The sequence below is a fragment of the Salmo salar genome, chromosome 14 (genome assembly GCF_965601325.2).
Source record: "Salmo salar chromosome 14, fSalSal1, whole genome shotgun sequence".
Taxonomy (NCBI): Eukaryota; Metazoa; Chordata; class Actinopteri; order Salmoniformes; family Salmonidae; genus Salmo; species Salmo salar.
In genome coordinates this window covers 40,320,448-40,335,801 of record NC_138304.1, presented here as the reverse complement: position 1 = coordinate 40,335,801, position 15,354 = coordinate 40,320,448, and the positions used below count along the sequence as shown (strand labels likewise).

Genomic DNA, 15,354 nt, shown 5'->3' with positions numbered 1-15,354 from the left:
CCGGGTCAGAAAAGGGAACAAACCCACAGACACTGTTACGGATACAAGTATCCTGTGTGTGTATTTTCTTTCCTTCTCCCCTATTCACAGGTGTCACCAATCAGTCGGCAATCAGAAGACACCTGCTCCTTTTCCCTTACCCAATCACATCCCCTTTCCCTTGGTTTAAAAATCCAGTCAGTTGTTGTCTCTCTGTTGCTACATGTCACAGTTGTCCGGAATTATGTGAGTGTGTATTGTTGTGCTTCATGACTGTTTGTTTGTTTGTTGGTGGGAAAAGGGGTTACCAAGACAAGTCACCCATGGGCATATACTACCCGTAGGTAAACTTTGTCTAAATACCCTAGTTAGAACTGGGTGGACCACCCACTGTATTTTTGGTTAGTTACAGTGAGGGAAAAAAGTATTTGATCCCCTGCTGATTTTGTACGTTTGCCCACTGACAAAGAAATGATCAGTCTATAATTTTAATGGTAGGTTTATTTGAACAGTGAGAGACAGAATAAAAAAAAAAAAACGTATGTCAAATGTTATAAATTGATTTGCATTTTAATGAGGGAAATAAGTATTTGACCCCTCTGCAAAACATGACTTAGTACTTGGTGGCAAAACCCTTGTTGGCAATCACAGAGGTCAGACGTTTCTTGTAGTTGGCCACCAGGTTTGCACACATCTCAGGAGGGATTTTGTCCCACTCCTCTTTGCAGATCTTCTCCAAGTCATTAAGTTTTCGAAGCTGACGTTTGGCAACTCGAACCTTCAGCTCCCTCCACAGATTTTCTATGGGATTAAGGTCTGGAGACTGGCTAGGCCACTCCAGGACCTTAATGTGCTTCTTCTTGAGCCACTCCTTTGTTTCCTTGGCTGTGTGTTTTGGGTCATTGTCATGCTGGAATACCCATCCACGACCCATTTTCAATGCCCTGGCTGAGGGAAGGAGGTTCTCACCCAAGATTTGACGGTACATGGCCCCATCCATCGTCCCTTTGATGCGGTGAAGTTGTCCTGTCCCCTTAGCAGAAAAACACCCCCAAAGCATAATGTTTCCACCTCCATGTTTGACGGTGGAGATGGTGTTCTTGGGGGTCATAGGCAGCATTCCTCTTCCTCCAAACACGTTGAGTTGATGCCAAAGAGCTCCATTTTGGTTTCATTTGACGACAACACTTTCACCCAGTTGTCCTCTGAATCATTCAGATGTTCATTGGCAAACTTCAGACGGGCATGTATATGTGCTTTCTTGAGCAGGGGGACCTTGCGGGCGCTGCAGGATTTCAGTCCTTCACGGCGTGACTATGGTCCCAGCTGCCTTGAGATCATTGACAAGATCCTCCCGTGTAGTTCTGGGCTGATTCCTCACCGTTCTCATGATCATTGCAACTCCACGAGGTGAGATCTTGCATGGAGCCCCAGGCCGAGGGAGATTGACAGTTCTTTTGTTTCTTCCATTTGCGAGTAATCGCACCAACTGTTGTCACCTTCTCACCAAGCTGCTTGGCGATGGTCTTGTAGCCCATTCCAGCCTTGTGTAGGTCTACAATCTTGTCCCTGACATCCTTGGAGAGCTCTTTTGTCTTGGCCATGTTGGAGAGTTTGGAATCTGATTGCTTCTGTGGACAGGTAACAAACTGAGATTAGGAGCACCCCCTTTAAGAGTGTGCTCCTAATCTCAGCTCGTTACCTGTATAAAAGACACCTGGGAGCCACAAATCTTTCTGATTGAGAGGGGGGTCAAATACTTATTTCCCTCATTAAAATGGAAATCAACTTAACATTTTTGACATGCGTTTTTCAGGATTTTTTTGTTATTCTGTCTCTCACTGTTCAAATAAACCTACCATTAAAATTATAGTGATCATCTCTTTGTCAGTGAGCAAACATACAAAATCAGCAGGGGATCAAATACTTTTTTCCCTCACTGTAGCTAGCTGTTCTTAAAGCAGGCTAGTCTAGCTTTGGGGTGTTTTTGGAATATTTATTTATTTATTTCATTGGGTCCAGGTCAGTCCCTCTTCCCGCCCCCCCCCCTTACCGTGTGTTTACCAAATAAACCTATAGTGTTTGACGGTAGATTTAAGTTGTCTGTGGTTTTTGTTCTCACTGTTATAATTTGCATGAGTTATGTTATGGGTCTCGTTTCCATCCCCCCCCTAGACTGCAGGGCCAAAGGGATTTGTAACAGACACAAACCCACAGATACACACACAAACCCACAGACACACTGACCTCCGGGCAGCACTTTGACATGGACGGGGTCAGAGAAGGGTCCGTCTCCCACAGAGGTGAAGGCCAGGACTCTGACAGTGTATGTCTCAGAGGGTACCAGGCTCTGGATGGAGGTGATGGTGCTGTCTTGAACATTATGGATCTGCCACAGACTCATGGGCTGAGATGGGTCCATGGTGTAGTACACCCGGTAACCTTTCACCTGGAGGGAGTGATGGAGGAACAGAGGCAGGGGGAACCACAGAAAGAGAGGGACAGTTAGACAATGGAGAGAATCTCCTTTCTGCTGTTTTCTATAATTAGCCTTTCATTGTCTGGTCCCATAGACTTGTTTGAGCTTGGAAGCTATTATATATTGTGACGTCAATGCCCAGAACAAATGATACTGGACCGGACCTGTATGTTGTTGAGCTAGATAAAAATTGCATTCGCTTTGAGGTTGAAATATCATTACCGTTATCATTAAATAACTGAATTACCTTTGAGGACCCTTTCTTTACCTAAAGCCTAATCACTATAGTCCATGATTAAAAATGTAATGTTTTTTTATGATGCACTGCCCCACCTCCACGCCTTGTTGTAATTACTGTTGTTTATGATGACTGCCTGGCTACCCATCCACATTGCTCCGGCCAAACTGACGTTTCTTCTCTACGATGATCGATAGAGCAGCGGATTTAAATTCAGGGTGAGTCGCCAGGCAACCATGATGCAGTTTATTATGTTTAGACTGTCCAGGGACAACAGAGGAAAATTTGATGTTTATCTAACTAACTCAGTTACTATTGCGCCTCAGTGGTGTCTCTGTCAGAGATGTTGATCACTGTTTATTATCCCTGTCTTGGCCATTTATTCTCTTCTGATAACATTCTAATTAATACATTCATACATTTACAGATTAATAACATAATACATTATAAATAAAGTAGTACATTAGTAAATTATTATTAATAAATTAAAGAACCAGTGCAGTCAACTTACTTTCCTGTGTTTTATATACTGCTCAAAAAATAAAGGGAACACTTAAACAACACAATGTAACTCCAAGTCAATCACACTTCTGTGAAATCAAACTGTCCACTTAGGAAGCAACACTGATTGACAACAAATTTCACATGCTGTTGTGCAAATGGAATAGACAACAGGTGGAAATTATAGGCAATAAGCAAGACACCCCCAATAAAGGAGTGGTTCTGCAGGTGGAGACCACAGACCACTTCTCAGTTTCTATGCTTCCTGGCTGATGTTTTGGTCACTTTTGAATGCTGGCGGTGCTTTCACTCTAGTGGTAGCATGAGACGGAGTCTACAACCCACACAAGTGGCTCAGGTAGTGCAGCTCATCCAGGATGGCACATCAATGCAAGCTGTGGCAAGAAGGTTTGCTGTGTCTGTCAGCGTAGTTTCCAGAGCATGGAGGCGCTACCTGGAGACAGGCCAGTACATCAGGAGACGTGGAGGAGGCCGTAGGAGGGCAACAACCCAGCAGCAGGAGCGCTACCTCCGCCTTTGTGCAAGGAGGAGCAGGAGGAGCACTGCCAGAGCCCTGCAAAATGACCTCCAGCAGGCCACAAATGTGCATGTGTCTGCTCAAACGGTCAGAAACCGACACCATGAGGGTGGTATGAGGGCCTGACGTCCACAGGTGGGGGTTGTGCTTACAGCCCAATACCGTGCAGGACGTTTGGCATTTGCCAGAGAACACCAAGATTGGCAAATTCGCCACTGGCGCCCTGTGCTCTTCAAAGATGAAAGCAGGTTCACACTGAGCACATGTAACAGACGTGACAGAGTCTGGAGACGCCGAGGAGAATGTTCTGCTGCCTGCAACATCCTCCAGCATGACCGGTTTGGCGGTGGGTCAGTCATGGTGTGGGGTGGCATTTCTTTGGGGGGCCGCACAGCCCTCCATGTGCTCGCCAGAGGTAGCCTGACTGCCATTAGGTACCGAGATGAGATCCTCAGACCCTTTGTGAGACCATATGCTGGTGCGGTTGGCCCTGGGTTCCTCCTAATGCAAGACAATGCTAGACCTCATGTGGCTGGAGTGTGTCAGCAGTTCCTGCAAGAGGAAGGCATTGATGCTATGGACTGGCCCGCCCGTTCCCCAGACCTGAATCCAATTGAGCACATCTGGGACATCATGTCTCGCTCCATCCACCAACGCCACGTTGCACCACAGACTGTCCAGGAGTTGGCGGATGCTTTAGTCCAGGTCTGGGAGGAGATCCCTCAGGAGACCATCCGCCACCTCATCGGGAGCATGTCCAGGCATTGTAGGGAGGTCATACAGGCACGTGGAGGCCACACACACCACTGAGCCTCATTTTGACTTGTTTTAAGGACATTACATCAAAGTTGGATCAGCCTGTAGTATGGTTTTCCACTTTAATTTTGAGTGTGACTCCAAATCCAGACCTCCATGGGTTGATAAATTGGATTTCCATTGATTATTTTTGTGTGATTTTGTTTTCAGCACATTCAACTATGTAAAGAAAAAAGTATTTCATAAGATTATTTCTTTCATTCAGATCTAGGATGTGTTGTTTAAGTGTTCCCTTTTTTTTTTTGAGCAGTGTATATATTTCCACACTATGAGGTTGGAATAATATTGTGAAATTGTTAAAATGATTATATTTTGGCCTGCCTGGTGACATAACTAGGCGTTAAATTAGTTAATAGACCAATAAGAGAGTTCCAAACATTTCTGCCAATAACAGCTAGTTTTTAAGTTTTATCCTCCCCACACCTAGACAGACAAAAATCTTGCTTGAACAATTGCTTTGTTAAGAAGCTATTTTTGTTTCTTTTTGACCATTTTCATTGAAAACAATCCCAGTAAGGCACTTAATTGCTACCCAGAAGTTATTAAATATTGAGACAAAAATGTCATTGTACCTTTAACAAAACAACTAACAAAACAAATCAACACTGACCTGTCCGTTGGGCTCCTCTGGTTCCTCCCAGCGTACCATGACAGTGTTCTTGGAGATGATCCTGGCCTGGACGTTCCTGGGTGGGCTAGCTGGGGCCTGCTCCCCTGTCCTGGCCTCCACCCGGGTGGACGAGGGTCCCTGGCCGATGCTGTTGAAGGCCGACACCCTGATCTCATACTCTGTGTTGGGGTAGAGCCCTCCAATGCTGTACCTGGTGGTGGTGATACTGTCCACCGTCTCGTACTTGCTGTCTGGTGCCTTGGCCCGGTACTGGATGATGTAATAGGACACCGGGTCGGGGTTACCGGAGTCCCAGGTGATGGTGACGCTAGTGGCAGTCGTCTCCGTGACGATGGGGGTACCGGGAGGCTTGGGAAGAGCTATGAAGGGAGAAGGAGACATTTGTTCAACTGTCCTTAATGTCTTAAGGCAGACAGGGAGAAAAGTGGCCCTTACTCTTGACGGACACCTGCGAGATCATAGATGGCCCTCACTCTCTAATACGGTGGTAACAAAGTTGGGGAGAGGGAGAGACAGAGAGAGCACAATTAGAAAGAGAAAGGTTGTCCCTTACTCTTAACTGACACCTGTGCAGTGGCCTCTATAATCCCCAGACTGCTCATGGCCACACAGGTGTAGTTGGCCGACTCCCTGATGCCGTTGAGCTCCAGAACGTTCCGCCCCACCGGCATCTCGTCCTCAGGTGTCAGGTCTTCACTACCCAGCATCCATTTGACGTAGGGCATGGGTGAACCCACCGCCACACAGGTGATGTTGATGCTGCCGCTGGGCATGATCTCATGGTTGGAGGGCAGGATGGAGAAACGAGGGGGCACACGACGCACTGGGAGAGGAGGAGATGGGGAAGACGGGGGAGGATTGTGGAGAGGGGGATGAGGAGGGGGAGCCGGAGCGGGAGGGACAGCAAAGGGGGCGACAGAGGGGAGGTAAGAAAGATAGAGAACGAGAGAGAGAGAGAGAGAGAGAGAGAGAGAGAGAGAGAGAGAGAAAGTGGGGTAACAGAAAGGGTAGAATGAACTTCACTGCTTTTACAAAGGGATATTTCACGTTTAGTCGAAACTACATTGGTAGTTTTGAAAATACTAGCTAATGATAGCAGTTGAAATACACAGATCCCATGTTGAGAGACTGCTTTCTCAAGTTACATTTCACCCTGCACATGAAACCTACTGTAAGTTTCTCATGTTTTAGCCAGTGTGCAACAACCCATTGCATATTTTACAAGGACATCATTTGGTATTGTAGAATCATCACTGCAGATGCCCAGACTATAAAGTTTTCTCTTCCCTATTTAAAACAATATCTACAAGGAACTAAAATGAGCTTAAATAAAACCAATGTGAAGATCTAAATTACAGCTGAACTACCCTTGCAGCGAAGCTCAAGGCTACTGACTTGAAAATGAGAAACTTCACCAGAAACTTGAGTGAGAAACTTTAATGAGAAACTTCAATGAGATTTCTGTGCCTCTGGGGTGAGTTCTCTACTGCAGATGAGGGCCCTTTAGATACGTGGCGCTGGCAGAGCCAATTGATAGAACCAGCTATTAGTCAGACAACTTGCACAGAGTGCTTCTGTTAACTGTACCTGTGCTGAATCTACTAGCTAGCTGTCAGATCTATCTGATATAATGACACGTAGAGGGAAGGATGCATGGATGCATAGAGACAGAGCTCACGGGTCACTTGCATGCCTAGAAGACTTGTAGAAGAAACTATAATCATGAAGAGACAGAGGGAGAAGAGAGATAGAGAGAAAGAGAGTATTGTCTGGTTCCTCTTCCAGTCAATGTGGCAAATCACGGCCTCATTGTACAACCAGAATACCAGATGAACACAGCAATGTTGAAAATAAATAAAAGCGATGCAAATAAGGTTATGGGAGATATAAATAGGTGTCGTTGCAATTACAATGTTCGCATTGAACACTTCAAATAAGGAAACATCAAGACATACATCATGAGTCATGACAGAGAGAGATAATCATGACTGAGAGAGATAATCCAAAGAGAGAGAAAGGGGTAGTATGCACATGTTTTTAGTAATTTAAAATTATGCACATTTGTCTGTTGATCCTAACCACCAGGGTACAGATGGAGTGCAGAATGCAGAAGAGAGAGAAAGAAGGGATATTAGAAGAGAGGGATGGGGACAGAGAGGATAAGAGGTAAGGGAGATAAGAAGAAAGGGGGAAAGGGCAGAAGGGGAAAGAAAGGAGGGATGGGAAAGAGAAAACACATGGCACTCTTGAAACTGCTGTTAGGTTCTCCAAAATCAGGCTTTGATTGGTGGATGTCGTAGGAACTGAAAAGTTGGTACCACAAGGCTGCAAAACAGAGGACTGAAGTAACTGTCAGACAGACAGACAGACAGACACAGACAGACAGACAGACAGACAGACAGACAGACAGACAGACAGACAGACAGACAGACAGACAGACAGACAGACAGACAGACAGACAGACAGACAGACAGACAGACAGACAGACAGACAGGAGTGGATGCAAGGGGAGGATGGGCAGACAGACAGACACAGTCAGTAGAAATATTGGCTAACGTCAAGATTCAAAACAGTATCTCAATCAGGGGTTTGAATCATGTTTTGAGTCACGATACAGGAATCTCCACTCAGTCAGTGGGAGTAAATCAGGGGGAAAGAGTCTTCATAGAATCACTGGCCTCAGTCTTCCCCCAAATGATTCTCAGCTGATGCATTTAATTTAAAAGAACCATGCTCAGATTCATTAATAAATTTCACCTAGCGTTGAAATATCTTCTCTAGGTTCAATGGATTTCACTGTATTCTTTAGTCTTCCTCAGATAGCACGCAAACAAACTATTCACCAAAACCAAGTACAAATGAACAATTTGGCATCTTCAAGTGATTCAATAGCTCGGTTGACATGATCCCATTCAACATAACAGTGCCATACATTTGGAGTGACCCTAGAATGCCAACAGATCCCCGGAATTGGACACTAAAGTTCAAGACAAAAAATAGACATTTAAATAACAGACAAAATAAAATGTAACTGTTATAAGAGACATCAAATGAAAAGGTAGGCAGGCAGATTCTCTCCAAAGCATGCAAGAGCCAGACAGAGACAAACAGAGACAGAGTGACCAGGTTAAAACCATGCAGCAGACAAGAGCACCTACTGTACGCAGTACCATACAATTCAGCTTGATCTTTTATTTAAGAAAATACTCAACTCTTAAAGTGTGTGCATAACGTGTGGTATACATATCTAACTACTAGAAGTTCCCTCAAGGTTTGGAGATTTGTTTAAGCTGAAGAAGAGAATAGAATGTGGACATTTCTGTCAAGTAGGAAATTAGGGTACATCCAGCTCTGCAGCAGGACAGCACAATATTCAAGTGCATGCTGAACAAAGATACGGCCGAGAATGAACAGTCAGGCAGTGACAATCTATTTACTATCAGACATATAAACTCAGCAAAAAAATAAACGTCCTCTCAATGTCAACTGCGTTTATTTTCAGCAAACTTAACGTGTGTAAATATTTGTATGAACATAACAAGATTCAACAACTGAGACATAAACTGAACAAGTTCCACAGACATGTGACTAACAGAAATTTAATAATGTGTCCCTGAACAAAGGGGGGTCAAAATCAAAAGTAACAGTCAGTATCTGGTGTGGCCACCACCTGCATTAAGTACTGCAGTGCATCTCCTCCTCATGGACTGCACCAGATTTGCCAGTTCTTGCTGTGAGATATTACCCCACTCTTCCACCAAGGCACCTGCAAGTTCCTGGACATTTCTGGGGGGAATGGCCCCAGCCCTCACCCTCCAATCCAACAGGTCCCAGATGTGCTCAATGGGATTGAGATCCGAGCTCTTCGCTGGCTATGGCAGAACACTGACATTCCGGTCTTGCAGGAAATCACGCACAGAACGAGCAGTATGGCTGGTGGCATTGTCATGCTGGAGGGTCATGTCAGGAAGAGCCTGCAGGAAGGGTACCACATGAGGGAGGAGGATGTCTTCCCTGTAACGCACAGCGTTGAGATGGCCTGCAATGACAACAAGCTCAGTCCGATGATGCTGTGACACACCTCCCCAGACCATGATGTACCCTCCACCTCCAAATCGATCCCGCTCCAGAGTACAGGCCTCGGTGTAACGCTCATTCCTTCGACAATGTGCCCATAGGCGATGTTGTTGCCGGTGATGTCTGGTGAGGACCTGCCTTACAACAGGCCTACAAGCCCTCAGTCCAGCCTCTCTCAGCCTATTGCGGACAGTCTAAGCACTGATGGAGGGATTGGGCATTCCTGGTGTAACTCGGGCAGTTGTTTTTGCCATCCTGTAGCTGTCCCGCAGGTGTGATGTTAGGATGTACCGATCCTGTGCAGGTGTTGTTACACGTGGTCTGCCACTGCGAGGACGATCAGAAGTCCGTCCTGTCTCCCTGTAGCACTGTCTTAGTCGTCTCACAGTACGAACATTGCAATTTATTGCCCTGGCCACATCTGCAGTCCTCATGCCTCATTGCAGCATGCCTAAGGCACGTTCACGCAGATGAGCAGGGACCCTGGGCATCTTTCTCTTGGTGTTTTCCAGAGTCAGTAGAAAGGCCTCTTTAGTTTTAATAACTGTGACCTTAATTGCCTACCGTCTGTAAGCTGTTAGTGTCTTAATGACCGTTCCACAGGTGCATGTTCATTAATTGTTTATGGTTCCATTGAACAAGCATGGGAAACCATGTTTAAACCCTTTACAATGAAGATCTGTGAAGTTATTTTGATTTTTACGAATCATCTTTGAAAGACAGTGCTGAAAAGAGACGTTTCTTTTTTTGCTGAGTTTATGTGAGTTCAGTATCAATAAAACAAGGTAGTATTAATATCATGGAACAAATAAAGGATATTTCTGGAGCCCTTCTCAACAAAAATCTCTGGCCAGAATGTTGATAGAATAGCATCTCTTATAGCCCACTGGTTTTGCTTGCTAATTAAGTAGCCTACTATAGACTGTATAGGCCAAGGGGTACAATTGTAATGCCATTATTTATTCTGCTCCAGTATCAGTAACAGGATTGTCTACAGGGTAGAGTTGATGAGGATGCTAGACCATAGTAGATTGGGATTGAGAGCTGCCTGGGATACCGTTGCATTTCATTAAAGAGCACAGCCACAGCACACTAAAGCCCTGTTGGCATTTACACAGGTTCATCTTGCCTGATCTAATAAAGAAGTGGAGAGATGTTTAATTAATATGTGTGTTCTATAAATATACATCAATATCGAGGAGGATACATTGTTCATTTCAACTGCCAATCAGTGGAGGACGTTATATAGTTCATAACCACAGCAACCGCTACTTAGCAGCTGAATAACCAATTCCATAGGATCTCTGTGTGAACAATAACATACTAATATAATGTAGTATAACCATAGAATTCCATAGGATCTCTGTGTGAACAATAACATACTAATATAATGAGGTATAACCATAGAATTCCATAGGATCTCTGTGTGAACAATAACATACTAATATAATGAGGTATAACCATAGAATTCCATAGGATCTCTGCGTGAATAACAGTATACTGTGCACGGACACAATCCACTGAAATAACTTTCTTTGTGCAAATAAATATTATTGTACATTTTGTTTACCTGAATATAAATACAGATAATGTACATAAAGAAAGAAAGCAGAACAATACTGTGTGTGTTTTTGGCCTCTGAGTGTAAGTGTATGTTGAACCAGCAGAACTAACTTAGGCTTTGCTGACCAAACAAGCGTGTAAATAATTATAAGCTACTTTTAAATGACACTTGAATAAAGCCTAATTTGAATGCTTTATTTTCCCTGAGGGGATATGAGGACCACTCAACCAATCAGCATACAAGCACCAAGCTGGCTACACAGAGTATGTACGCAAACAAACAGCAGCAGACCAATACAACACACAGAGACCACACACAATACCAAAACACATTGGTAACGCGACACACAACATGCGACAAGTGCAGAAGAATGACAGTTACATAACACAAACTCACACAGACAGAACAATAAATACAAGACATGGGACAAGACAACAGAAATCAATAAAAAATTGACACACACAGAGCATATGCACACACACACACACACACACACACACACACACACACACACACACACACACACACACACACACACACACACACACACACACACACACACACACACACACACACACACACACACACACACCCACACACACACTTGGAGCCATGCCATACACAGTTAGTCTGGGTACAGGCATGCAAGCGCCGCCTCCACTCTCCGTCCATGCATAGATAGCCGTCTTTTCATTTCCAATTCCTGGGTCTCCATGACAACAACAATGTTCCATGCAGAGAACGTTGCGCTCGGATGAAAGCAATATCAAAGGTCTACAAACAAGGCCTCACAATGCAATCAATGGAAATGACTGCGTAGGCAGCTAGCCTCATTACAGCTTAGTGAAACGCATTCAATCAAAGAAGTGTGTTTATCAAATTAAAACCAATCTGACATGAGGGTTGTTCATACCTCTTTTCTAGACTGTTTAAGACTGATGTATCTCTCCTAACTTTAGGAGTAAATGTGTTATAAAAAGGAAGGAGTACCGAAAGAAAATAAAGAACACACCAACCTTCTCGTTGCTCTGGGGGATGTAAGGGGGTTGATGCAGAACACAATGACGTGATGGGGAGAGAGAGAACGGGGAAACAGAGAGTAAAAACGTCCAGCTCAAAGCCTCACACACACCGCATACACACAGTCACACAAATGTACACACGCACATTCACACGGTTCTTCACAGAACCACAGAACCCACTTAAAATGTAGGATCAGGAACTTCAAACTCAGGGGCTTAAGAGCTTAGAAATGTGAGTCTAGAACCCCTAAATCCAGTCTCCCTTACCCCAGTCGAGAACCTAGAACAGGGGTCTCAAACTCTTGGAGGGCCACACTGGCTGTTGGTTTGCATTAAGTTGTTTTTTTGTATCTGTTAGACTTGAGAAACCAAATCTATTCCCTAGCCAATCACTATATTAAAGTGGAACTGACCGCATTTTGTAGTCACTGTGTAGTCACCGAAAAACAATATGAGGGGAAAAGGTCAGTCACTCACCCACACCTCCAATGACATGATGTCCTCCTAGCAGCTAGCTATCTAGCTAACATTAGGCTCTGTGTTTTTAGCTTGCTACATAAATAGATATGTTAGCATATTAGCCACGTTATGACTGACTTGTGATCATTGCACTTGCTAGTTTGATTGTATTGACATTCCCAGCCTTAATTACATTTGTCAATTTTTGTCCAAAATATTGAGTCATTGAAATTCAACTGTGCATCCCAAATGCTGGCAGCACACAATGTACCAGGCCAGCTGTGATTTCCAACCGGATAGCAATATGTTTTAGACTACCAAGTAATGTATTGTGAATTATATTAATCATGCATTGAACTGCATCCATCTATTCTGCCAACAATGCCTTAGTGAACGTCATGGAATGTTGAGTCACATAGAACCTATTTTTAAAACCTCTTATAAAGTTGGTTTTGTAGCATAAACTGGGAATTGTCTGTTTGTTTCATATCTGCATAGTTAAAACACGGTCAGTTCCACTTTAAAGTGCAAGAGAAAAACAAACTCTCAGTCACTGTGGCCCTCAATTTAGAAAAATATGAAGAGGGATAGGACAATTGTGATGTCATACTGTAGCAAAGACCCTGGAACTGCACATTGGCCCCAGTGCAGTATGACATCACTGGCCTATTCCTTTTTGTCTAATTCCATTCAGTGGCAGTTAATACAAAAACAGCACCTTGATGCAACACCTGTAAAACCCAGTTTAGTCTTGAACGTTATCAATCTTAGGTGACCAACTGGTGTTTCACTTGGTGGATAGGTTTGGTTTGGTTAGTGGATACAAATAGGAAGAAAATAAATAACAAAAAAACATGTAGATAAACTAGGACTTAACACCACTTAATACATTGTATAATGGTGACAGCTGTTTCAGCTGTGTGACAGGTGTGTGTGTGTGTGTGTGTTATAATTCACATGTGTGTTTGTGTGTGTGTTCTTATACCCGTGGTAAGTTCCTACCTCGTACATACAGGTTGGCCGGGGAAGAGTAGCGCACTCCCTGAGAGTTAGTGGCCACACACTCATACTTTCCCTGGTCTAACTCCTCACTGTTCTCTATCTGGAGGGCACCTGAGAGACGGAGAAAGAGAGAGAAAGATGGGGGGAGAATTAAAGAAAAAGTGAGAAAGAGGATAAGCAAGAGAGGGCGAGAGAGATGGGGAGAGAGAGAGATGGGGAGAGAGAGAGCGAGAGAGAGAGAAAGAGAGAGAGAGAGAGAGAGAGAGTGAGAGCGAGAATAAAAAGAGGCCTTGCCATGGGTTAATTAATGATACATTCATAAATCAAATCTATATTTACTCATCATTAAACTGATTAAAACTACCATGAAAACGGATACAAGAGAGATTTTCCATTACTGGTTCCTTTCTGCCATGAAAAATCTATATTCCCCACAGCCAGCTTAATGGGATATATCTAGCTACACACAATAGGAGTCCCTGGAGCATATGTGACCGACTGGCTCGATTCGGTCTTATGTAGCAAAATTTGATTTTTATTTTTTATTTTTTACATTGGATAAAAGTAGAGACTCAGAGCTAGAAAATGGTATATCATACACTACAGTTGAGGAACAATGGGAAAGTAATTCTGCTTTGGAAGTTGATAAACTTGTAACAGCACTTTTGAGAAAATGGCCCTTGAATGTTCTGGTACACATACTGGAGAGCTCTTCTCTGTCTACACCCATTCAGCATCATTCACACCCTCTTAAGCCTTAGCCCCACCCATCTCTTTAAGGATTCATATGAGGCCATGTGATAAACAGAGTGAGTAGTGCACTAAACAACCAAAGAGGCTGGTTTATACTATGTCTATAGACAGTTGTCGTCGTGACATTGAGAACATTCTATTTTCATCCAACATCAAACTTGTCGATGTCATTATGAAAAAGTATAAACATAAAAACAACAGGCTGCATGACAACCTGGTGGTCCAAAATAGCAAAACTGGTGTATTTTAACACCAATAAACCCATCCGTTTAAAAAACGATTTAGTATATTTCAATCGAGCAAACCAGGCAACTAAAAGCAACTTTCTAAACAATGTGTTGGTCCATATCTAGCTTGTTAGCTAGCTAGTTGACATTAAGTTAGCTGGCTAGCCAGTTCAAATAATGACCATATCATATAGCTGACAACTTAACTTTAGCTAATTTTGTATGAATTATTACAGGAAAATAAACTCACAAGATCATTATTTACAAGTTAATGGTGAGTTAATCACAGAAAATAGCTTACGGTTGTGAGTGACAAAAAAAAAGCAGGGCATTCTACCAGAGAATTTTAGAAATTGGACACTGTCTCATTGGCCTAACGCTATATCCTAATTTGACTTTGGTGCAGGTCATGTTGTTCTTCACATTACCGTCTCTGGTAAACACACACTATATCAAATAAAATCAATGTTTACTTGTAAGATGCACAGGATAGAGAAAGAAAAACAGTACAGTGAAATGGTTACTTGCATAGTGGAGTATTTTGTTTAGACATGTAGCTAGCTAAACAATGAACCATAATCCCAACTCATAACGTTACTACCCTGCATGAATCTGCAAATAGCTAACGCTATCCAATTAGGTTCAATGTTAGCTAGCTAGCTAACATTGGGCAATAACTTGCAATGCAAATGGCTCTGAGATACAAATAATATTACTACACAGATCATACACATAACATTAGTTTGCAAGCCAGCCAGCTAACGTTAGCTAGCTAGGTAACTCTACATTTTAACTTGCAATGAAAACAGCTTTCTGACAAAATTAGAAACATATAATATCTGAAAATGTAGCTAGCTAGACTCTCTTACCCGTATACATGGGTGAACGCTTCTCCCTCTCTGTCACAGATACCATGGTTGCCCTTAGTTTGAAGATGTAATCCGGAGACAGGTGTTTTATACAACAGCCTTCTGTGTGTTCTCTTTTCGACTCCCTCCGCATATTTGCAATCAAACGCCAGAATTTTCTCCATCTCCTTAGCTATCATAATCTGCTTCCACTGGACAT

General features: G+C 43.3%; 1 protein-coding gene across 4 annotated transcripts in view; it reads right to left on the bottom strand.

Moving 5' to 3' along the window:
* The window catches only part of LOC106569513 (receptor-type tyrosine-protein phosphatase S), a 122,364-nt gene that overhangs the window by 42,833 nt on the left and 64,177 nt on the right, over nt 1-15,354 (bottom strand). For 3 of the 4 annotated variants that reach the window (XM_014140942.3, XM_014140944.3, XM_082960970.1), the window contains exons 7-11: nt 13,307-13,417; nt 11,840-11,851; nt 5,736-6,005; nt 5,162-5,541; nt 2,227-2,428 (exon numbers count right to left, since the gene is read on the bottom strand). In XM_014140942.3, the coding sequence (XP_013996417.2) occupies nt 2,227-2,428; nt 5,162-5,541; nt 5,736-6,005; nt 11,840-11,851; nt 13,307-13,417 (975 nt within the window). The remainder of the gene's footprint in view (nt 1-2,226; nt 2,429-5,161; nt 5,542-5,735; nt 6,006-11,839; nt 11,852-13,306; nt 13,418-15,354) is intronic. The other variant, XM_014140943.3, reaches the window with a different exon arrangement.